The sequence below is a fragment of the Natator depressus genome, chromosome 26 (assembly GCF_965152275.1).
Source record: "Natator depressus isolate rNatDep1 chromosome 26, rNatDep2.hap1, whole genome shotgun sequence".
NCBI lineage: Eukaryota > Metazoa > Chordata > Testudines > Cheloniidae > Natator > Natator depressus.
The window spans coordinates 1967304-1976910 of NC_134259.1; the positions used below are offsets into that span (position 1 = coordinate 1967304).

Sequence of the window (9607 nt, forward strand, 5' to 3'; positions counted from 1 at the left end):
TATTAAATCTTTTATTTTTAAGCCCTTGGTTTACTGCTTGCTCTGTGATCCTTGCCAATTCCCCTTGGGTGTATCTTTAAATATTGCTTCATTTGTAAAAGGGATTATTTGGTGAATTCCCTCTTCTCCCACCTTTTTAAAAAGTAAAACATGAATTCTTCCCCCTGTGACTTTATTTTTAAAGACATTCTAAAGCTCTAGCGCACCAGCAGGAGTAAAAGCTCCGAGGGGTAGAATGGCCACGCTGTGTTCACAGTTCAGGTCTAGCCTCTTGGCTCCCCAGTGGAAAGGCACGGGAATTACCTGCATTGCACCAGGGCGTGTGTTGTGCGGTGGGTGTGGCTCCCGGAGGGGCTGGCTTTGTGCGGCTTAGTGGGGTGTCTGGAGGCTTGTGGGTTGTGTTGCTCTGTGATGGGGTTTGTGTACCGTGTGGCCGGGGCGGGTTTTCCCTTTACGGGGCCGGGCGGGGCCGCAGCAGCAGCCGCCGGCGGGGCTCGGCAGGGGGCGGGCGCGGGCTGCAGCCACGTCGGCGGGCCCGGCCGGGGAGGAGCCGCCGGGCCCGGCTGCAGGGAGCGGCCGCGCCGCGCCGCCCGCCCGGAGCATGGAGGCGCCGCGGCTGGGGGCCGAAGTGGGCGCGCGGGGCCTGCTCTTCGGGGCCTTCCTGTGAGTGGGGCCCGGCCGGGAGACACGTGGCGCGGGCGGGGGGTCCCCCCGGGAACCCCCCCATAGAGCGCAGATGGGGATCCCCTCGGAAACCCCCCCCCCGTTAGGGGCAGGGCTAGGGTTGGGGAACCCCCCATCTTCGCGCACAGGGGGATCTCCGGGGCAGGCCCCCCCCATAGCACAGATGGGGATCCACCTGGGAAACACCCCCCCCATCAGGGACAGAGCGGGGGAACCCCCCACCTTACCGCACATGAGATCCCCCGGGGCAGCCCCCCCCAATAGCACAGATGGGGATCCCCCTGGGAAACACCCCCTGTTGGGGTTCCCCTGCCCTGGCCCTGCCCCCCCACCTTAGCGCACATGGGGATCCCCGGGGCAGGCCCCCCCCCAATAGCACAGATGGGGATCCCCCTGGGAAACACCCCCTGTTGGGGTTCCCCTGCCCTGGCCCTGCCCCCCCACCTTAGCGCACATGGGGATCCCCGGGGCAGGCCCCCCCCCAATAGCACAGATGGGGATCCCCCTGGGAAACACCCCCTGTTGGGGTTCCCCTGCCCTGGCCCTGCCCCCCCACCTTAGCGCACATGGGGATCCCTGGGGCAGGCCCCCCCCCAATAGCACAGATGGGGATCCCCCTGGGAAACACCCACTGTTGGGGGCAGGGCCAGGGCAGGGGAACCCCCCACTTTAGCACACACGGGGATCCCCCCCCAGGACAGCCCCCACCCTCTTGGGTGCTGTTGATGTGATCCTTCTGTGCCAGCTGGACACTGGACTGAGAGCCAACCCGCTCATGGCACGTGGGCCACCCGCTGCCAAGCGGTAACTGTTACCGGTAGCCTGGGCTGCACTGTGACTTAATGATGGGAGGCTCCAGAGCCCTTGTGGTTGGTATCTGTGACACCCCAGAACCAGGGGACAGGCTGGATGGCAGCTACAGAGAACCTGCTTTTAATTTTTGGAGATTAGGTTAAACCTGTCCTGGTGTGGAATGCCTCATTTTCTCCCCAGTGTAGCCAGCCTGCAGGGATTCAGCACAGGGGTATGTGGCTGACTTGGCTTGATGTTTCCTCTTTCGGGTCACTTTCAAAACAGAGGAGGTTCCCTCCATTGAGAGAGAGGCCTTGACTATATAGGAAAGCTGCCTGTTTAACTTAAATTGGTTTGTAAATTGATATAGTTAAACTGGTACATGACACTTCAGTTTAAACCTGTTGAGTAAAGTAGAGATTGGAAGGTAACAGATGTTGTGGCTATATTTAAGAATGGCTCTGGATCCTGGCAATTACAGACCAGTATGCCTTACATCTATACCTGATAAATGGACTGAAATGATAATTGAGCTGTGGGACTCATTGCCACAGGATGTCACTGAGACTAAAACTTTGCAAGAGTCAAAAAGGGACTGGATCGTTATATGGATAAAAAGAATATCCAGAGTAGTAACTAATGTTAAACAGGGATATTAAACCTTGTGCTTCAGGGTTTAAGCCAATCTCTAACTATGAGAGATCAGAAGGAGCCCTAATGCTGACCATGGATTATCCCACATTTACCTACTGCAGAGTTCTTGGACCTTCCTCTGAGGCATCTAGTGCTGGCCACTGTCACAGATACGATACAGGACTAGAGGGACCTTGCCCTTGGGTCTGATCCAGTCTGGCAATTCCTGTGAGATAAGCCACTCTTAAATCAGAATCTGTGTCCTCATAGCTTTTTGCAGTGGTTTAACTATATTGGTTTAAATTTACACCTTAAACCAGTGTAGTTTTCTCATGTAGACAAGCCCAAGATGCAACCTGCCTACTCATTAGGCAGTTAGGAAGATTGGTATTCTCAGATATGTCCAATCCTATGACCCATCTATTTCAGTACCTAGCCTCTGACTGTATCCTGTAATTGATGCTTCATGGTCAATCATCCAATAACCTGCTAATTGGGAAAGTTTTCTCCTAGCCCCAAGCAGTCAGTGGTTGGTGTGTGCCCTGAAGCATATGGTTTTATCTCATATATTTTTATCATAGCTAGTATATATGAGAATGGAATTCATATTAGTCATGTAAATAGCTAGTGCCTTTTTAAATTCGACTGACCTCTTGGATCCTCTGGTAATGAAACAGAATCACTGTGCTGGCTGGGTGATTTGAGTGTTTCTAACAATGCCTTGTGGCAATAGGTGCTTGCAAAGTGTTTCATCAGTTTCAACCATTGTTGCCTTTTAATTTCATTAAGTGTCTCCTTGTTCTTGTATTGTGTGAGAGAGTAAGTAGGAGTCACTCAGCTGACCACCTCCTTAGAACTCCCCAAATCCCGGCACTAGCATGCACCTTTCCAAAGTGTTGTTTTTTCTCTAGGATCATGGAACTTCTGCCTCCGTTTGAACGTGTCATACAGCCTGAAGAGATGTGGCTTTATAAAAACCCATACATAGAAGCGGACCATGTACCCACCAAGCTCATGTTTGTAAGTATTCACCCAGTTCACTACACTCTCGTCTTAGGTTTTTTCTTTAAATCATAGTTTTCCTTTAAAATAATAGCTATCAGCTAAAAAATCATGGAAACAAACACTCTTCTTAATTTACATTACTAATGATATTTTAGATTATTAGAAATGAAAGAATGTTTAAAATCTGATGGACCTCTCTTTACTGGTGCTCTGAGATTACTTTCTGCATTTCAGCTTGGACACTGAAAATCCGTTTCATGTTTGTTTACAGTCAGTTTTACTGTCAGGTTCTCAGTGCTGCAGAGCTTCGCATTTCACACACTGCCAGGGAATACTGTTTAAAATCAACTGTGAAATTGTTTCTGTTGGGCGAAGTTTTATAAGCAATTGTTTTTAACAAAACCTCACCCTTTGGACCAAATTTTTGGTGATTTAAAAGTTTGTATTGGACGTGAGGTAGGAGATATAACTATACAACCAAGCCAAAGAAGAGGGAATGTAGATCCCTAGAGAAAGAGGAGGCAGGGGAAAGATGAGATGGGAAGAGAGGGAGAAGTGATGATCGATTGGATGAGTGGTTACTGGGTGTCAGTGAACTGCTGATCCAACAAAGCACTTTAGCTTGTGATTAGAGTTTAGCACATGCTTAAGTGCTGTGATGACTGAGAACCTGAATGAAGCTCAAGAAGAATGGAAATGTGACAGAGGGTTATAGGGACACCCTCAGAAAAAAACAGGCTTCTCTCTGAAGACTGTTTACCTACTATAGCTGCAGGTAGCACTTAAGATCATTATAACTGGAAGAGAGCATTTTAATTCTGTATCAGTTCCTATAGTGAAGCCGACTGCATGTACTGTGCTGCCCGGACACAACTTCCCCTGCTGTTTGTGTGGGGTTTCACATAGCAACGGGGGAGAAAAAGCATTTAAAATAGGAAAATGTGATTATAAAACCACAAAAACTGAACTCCAGTTCAGGGGTAGGACGGGAGATTAAAAAAAAGTGTTAACAGTAAACTAACCAGCTTTCAGGTAGACAGTGTTTTGTTGATGGGCTCTGTCCCTTGATTTGGGGAAGTGGCATTCCTGGCGAGATGCTGCAGTTCTTGGATTGGTCAGTGGCTTTGGGGGCAAAGAACTACGGTTCCTTTTTGTTGAAGAGGCAGGTACAGCATGTAGGAAATGCTAAAGGAGAAAACTCTTGCATGGCATTTGGATTTGGTGAGTTGACCTTTAGGTCAAGTCCCATGTTAAACTCCCAAAGTGACAGCAAATGACATTTGGGCTTGTCTGACGACAAGAGTGTTCCGTGGAGCACTGGGTATTGTGACACAATCCCCAAGAGTCCGTTGTCCCTGAGATATCAGCAATAACAACTGCTGTCTCCTGACAGCTGCTCTTGTTTTTCTCCCTAGCAAACAATTTCGATGCTACAGCTGATGGATTAATTAGTTAATATTTGCAAAGCACCTAGAAAGTGAAACATGCTCAGGGGCCGTAGTGTTCTCAGGAAGCAACGTCTGAATGAACAGCAGCGAGGGAGCGCCACAGTGGAAGTGATGTAGGAAAGCAGGCCGAGGCTGCAGTGTGATTATTTATACGGCTCCTACAATGTGCTTGGCATTTTATAGAGGTATATGAACATAACCCCCTGAAGAGCTCCCCTAAACAGAAGCAGCAGCAGCAGGGCAAGGATATTACACAGACTGGAGCTTTTTAACAGGCAGAATTTTTGGCTGCTGTTCTTCTTTATCTTTGCTGTCCTTGTATCTGGAGAGCTCCCTACTGATGGCCTTTGCACCCTGCAGGTTAGGGCATTAGTGAGAGCTGGGGATGGCAGACAGCAGAGAGGAAGCCGTGCTACTGGTACCTACGCTTATTCAGTATTTGCTACCGATGCTAATAGCTGGGATCAGCTTTCGCTTTGTAAAGAGTGAAGGGGGGGAGCACTATTTGGTTTAGGGGTGAAGGTTTTTAGCCTCCTTTAATAGCTCATGCATTGATTTTTGGTTGGGAAGCCGCGGAACAAACGTGCAATGTTGTGACTGTGTTGTCTTGTGTCGTTGCAGTTAATTTCGTTTCTGTTTCCCCTGACGTTCATCCTCCTGGCAAAATTCCTCATGAAAGTCGACCGCAGAGACACGCAGGAGGCCTTTTTGGGTGAGCTCCCCCCAGCAATCCTGACAGTCGCACCAACGACATTGCGCTGAACTGAGGGCATCCCTGGGGCAAACAAGCTCTTCCTCCTGGCAGCAGTAACACCCAGTGGGTAAATCAGGGTGGATCAGTCCCCAGCACGTGGGACACAGAGAGCATCATTGTACTCACACAATGGTTTAGAGCTGTGGCTAATGTCACAGCCTAGGGTGGGGGCATCTCCTTGTTACGGCTCAGGAACCTCCGTGTGATGGAGAATGGGCCTGAGGGGAGGAGGGGTCTCTTGAATCCATTGCTGGTCTCACACAGCATGTTGGCCAGGGTGCATTAGGGAACTGGGAACTGCCTCCTGCTTGGGGTCTGTTCGCTGGACTGTCTCCCACTATGTGCCTTTCACTTACAGGGCAACATCCTGGCTCCACTGAAGTCAGTGGCAAAACAGTGGCTTCTGTGGAACCAGGATTTCACCCATTTTTCTTAAAAAAAAATCCTCTGTGGGCTGGAACATGTGTGCTTAGCCCTTCCCAGACCATTGTCCACTCTTGTCTGACCCAGAGTTCAGCCCTTCCCTAAGGCAAACACCTGCATGCTCAGTGTTGCTGGGCAAGGCACGGTCTTCCCCACTGCCTATGTGCCGCCTCTCAAGTCAACTCAGACTCGCAGACCAATGCAGCACCAGGACCAGCTGAAGCATCCCTCTGATGGAGTTCCCCTAATCAGTAGCCTCTACCAACTCCACTTGCAAAGTTTCTCCAACCCCTGCTGCGGGTGTGGGCTGGTTAAATATTAACATGCGTTTGGTGCTGAGCCGGCTCTTCACTCTCTTCCAGCTGCCAGCCTTGCTCTTGCCCTGAACGGGGTCTTCACAAATGCTGTGAAACTAGTCGTGGGGAGGTAAGAAGGTCCATTAATCGCCAGTGCCCACAGACCCAGGCAGTCAGCAGTGCACTGCCTGAATTTTCCCAGACCCTTTTGGGGGGAAGTGCGGGGACAGGCTGGGGGCACTCTTAACCACAGAGCAGGGGCTGTTTTAAACACCCACCCTCAGTGAATTTAGTGTTGGGACAGGCCTGATGGCCCTGGGGAATGACCCTTTGTCTCCCCACAGAGCAGCAGTGGCAAGGTGAGCTTTCCCTGCCTGCTCTCACCACTGCACTAGGCTATTCTTGGAGGGCCCCTACCAGGCTCTGAGGGGCATTGAGTCATTGTAGCACATTTGCTCCTCTGCCAGTTGAGGTGTGGCTACTGGTCAGCCACAGGGCCTGGGCCTGGGACCCCCCACCCCAACCCAGGCTGCTGAGCAGCTTTTGGGGGGCAACGACTCTCTGTTCTAGTCAGGCTCTCTCACTTCCAGAGCTGCCAGCCACTTGGAGGTGAAGGACTCTCTACCCCATGGCCCTTCCTTCCCCAGGACCCTTTTCAGAACCCTGTGTGGTTCCTGGAATGGACCCGTGGGTTTGGGTGCTGTGTGGACAGCGTGGGTGTTTTGAAGGCTCCTCGAGGGCTGTGCTGGGGGGGTTCCAGAGCAGGCGGGCAAGGATGCCCTCTGGTGCTTTAGCCTGAGCAGTGGAGCCTCCATTCAAACCATGCCAGCTGCTAAGTGTCTCCTCCTCTGCATGGTGCAGGGTCACATGCTGTGCTTTGCTTCTCTGCCCATTAGGCCACGGCCGGATTTCTTCTACCGCTGCTTTCCGGATGGACGGGCAAACTCCAAGCTGGTGTGCACCGGTGATGTGGACGTGGTGACTGAGGGACGCAAGAGCTTCCCGAGTGGGCATTCCTCTTGTAAGCGTTTGTTTCCTCTTTGTAGTGCAGCATGGGAGAACCAAACAAGGGTGAGCAGGTGCCTGAGAGGCGGGATCAACTTTGCCACTGCCTTGCCACATGGCCTGGGGCATGTTCATTGACTTCTTGCCAGGCCTCACTTTTCCCTCTGTAAAACGGTGGTGCACAAGGCTCACTGCTGTTTGCAGACTCACTCACACTCGAGTGCCAGGTTTCAGTACTACCTCCCCAGCTCAGGCTCCCTGGCCCTGCTTTTTGCCTAGTGTCCTTTCAGGACAAGCTCAGAGGGGTCCTTTATACTCTTAAATCATTCCTGGTAATGGATGGCCCCTGAGCTGGGCTCTCTGAGCATGGGTTCCTCAGTGATGTGAATTTCCCCCTTTTGTCCAGTTGCCTTTGCTGGTCTTGCCTTCTCTGCCTTGTACCTGGCAGGAAAACTGCACTGCTTCGCCCCTGGCGGGCGTGGAAAATCCTGGCGGCTCTGTGCTTTCTTATCACCACTGCTCTGCGCGCTCCTCATCGCTCTGTCCCGCACCTGTGATTACAAGCACCACTGGCAAGGTGAGCATGCCGGCCCGGGGAGAGGATAGCAGGGGCGGTGCATTGTCCTGTGGGAACAGTGTTCAGTGACCATGGTGATGGGCACCACAGAAGACCCTGGATAGATAGCATGGGGCACTGATGTTCAGGGCTCTAAGTGGGATGAGGGAATGTTGGTGAAGGAAAAAGTCCTTTCCGGGGTCGTGATCTCTCTGGGAAATGTGTGTTCTGCTCAGTGCTAGAGCTGAAGATTAAGTGGCAGCTCTAACTGGAGCACCGTGAGCAGGGCAGGCATCGTCCTCACTGGGGCTTTCAGTCCCGCTGTGTGTCGGGCCTGTAGCTGTGCCATGGGATGGGTACTTATGAACGGGAAAGTGTATTGGGGGATCGCTGCCTGGAAGAGACCTTTGCTGTCACAGTCATTGCATGGTCCCCCTTGGAGCTCTGGACAGCGGTGGTTTGCCACGGCCCCACGTTGCCTAGTGTCATGGTATCGGAGCACAGCTCCTGGGGGTTCAGTGAGATGGTGCTGGGTGTGAATCACCCTCTTGTTCCCCCCCAGATGTGCTGGCTGGCTCAGTGATTGGCTTCACGTTTGCATACCTGTGCTACAGGCAGCATTTCCCTTCCCTGACGGACGCGGAGTGCCACAAACCATTGCAGCGTAGAGCCCGGCTGTCTCCAGCACAGGAGCAAAAGCTGGCCAGCTCCAGCTTCTGCCTGGAAATATAACGCTAGGATCCACTTTGCTGGCACCGGCCCCTGGGTAACCATTCCTTCCACTCTTCAGCCCACAGGGTGGGGAAGGGGTACAGGCTTTGGGAGCATCACTCACTGCCTACCCCGAAGGACGACACAGCTGATAGCTGAATAAGAATTGCTCCCCTGCAAATGCGTAAGTGGTCCTGCTCAGCAGGCCTGCGCTCATGTTGTTCTTGTTTGAGAGACACTCCCCTCTTTCAGGCCAGCCCTGGAGGAAGCTGTGTAAGTGACTGTACTCCAGCTTGCAGGAGGGAGGGGAGCAGTCTGGCTAGGACAACATCTAAAGCAAGAACTGGCTGTCTGAGAGGAGGCTTGGTGGAAATCCTGAAGTTGCACAGGGCCATGTAGTAATGAATGGAGAAGTCAGCCCTCTCCGCTGGAGGAGGTCATTTTATGAAAGGACAGCATGCACATCATAAGAGACCGTCAGTGCTGTGTTGTGGGTACACAGCATTTACTGTGTGCATTTAGAAATACCACCTGCTTGGGCCCCCCCCCCTGCAGCCTGGGCACACTAGGTACAGTTTTGTTAAAGAAGCTGTGTTCTACAGCGGGTCCAACCAAGCAGATGCTGGGCTGATTTCCTGGCATGGCACCCTGGCTGGCTTTGGAATTTCTCCATGCCATATTGTTGGACTCTGCACAGAGCTCTCCAGCCCATTTGTAAATACATTTGCTTCCGGAATCCTGCCCCAAGTCACAGAGGATAGCTGGACCTCATCACGTCCTGTGTTCCCACATCCTCCCAAGCAAAGGCCAAGGTCAGCACTGTAGAGCCATCTGATGGGCACAACTGCCTAATACCCTAAGGGGCAGTCACTTATGGTCCCACTGCTAAGAATTACAACTAACCTGGGGGGAAAGAGATGCTGTGGGGTTTTATATTTGATTCCAACCTAGAAGCAGCAGGGCGGTGAGATGGCATCTCTGTACAGCACTGTCCAGGGGCTCACTGTATTGTAGGGAGGATACGTTGTTCCATCTGCAACCCTTAAAGGTGAAAGGATGCAGCATCTTCCCTTGTAGGATGTTTCCCTGTGGACTAACTGTATGATTTGCATTCTTGTGTTAATTTCAAACGTACTGTACACCTGTGGTGAGAAAAACAGTAAGTACTGGAACTGTTGACTGTGCCAAGCTAAGGCATGTAAAAGTACATCCTGTTAATCAAACCTAAAAGAGTTCAGAGAACTCACAAGCTCAGCCTTACTGGGTTTTTTAATGTCAAATAAAAAGCTGGTTTTAATTC

General features: G+C 51.5%; 1 protein-coding gene across 4 annotated transcripts; it reads left to right on the top strand.

Moving 5' to 3' along the window:
* Positions 1-373: 373 nt before the first annotated feature.
* PLPP5 (phospholipid phosphatase 5) lies at positions 374-9594 on the top strand. 4 transcript variants are annotated; one of them, XM_074940321.1, is made up of 7 exons: positions 374-391; positions 3021-3129; positions 5184-5274; positions 6102-6165; positions 6932-7056; positions 7447-7617; positions 8159-9594. In XM_074940321.1, the coding sequence occupies exons 2-7, from the start codon at positions 3025-3027 to the stop codon at positions 8326-8328; spliced, it is 726 nt and encodes a 241-aa protein (XP_074796422.1). In that variant the 5' UTR covers positions 374-391; positions 3021-3024; the 3' UTR covers positions 8329-9594. The 4 variants fall into 4 exon arrangements, with proteins under 4 accessions (XP_074796422.1, XP_074796421.1, XP_074796423.1 ...); XM_074940320.1 differs by lacking the exon at positions 374-391 and adding an exon at positions 595-663; XM_074940322.1 differs by lacking the exon at positions 374-391 and adding an exon at positions 595-663 and having other exon boundaries at positions 8387-9594.
* The last annotated feature ends 13 nt before the right edge of the window (positions 9595-9607 follow it).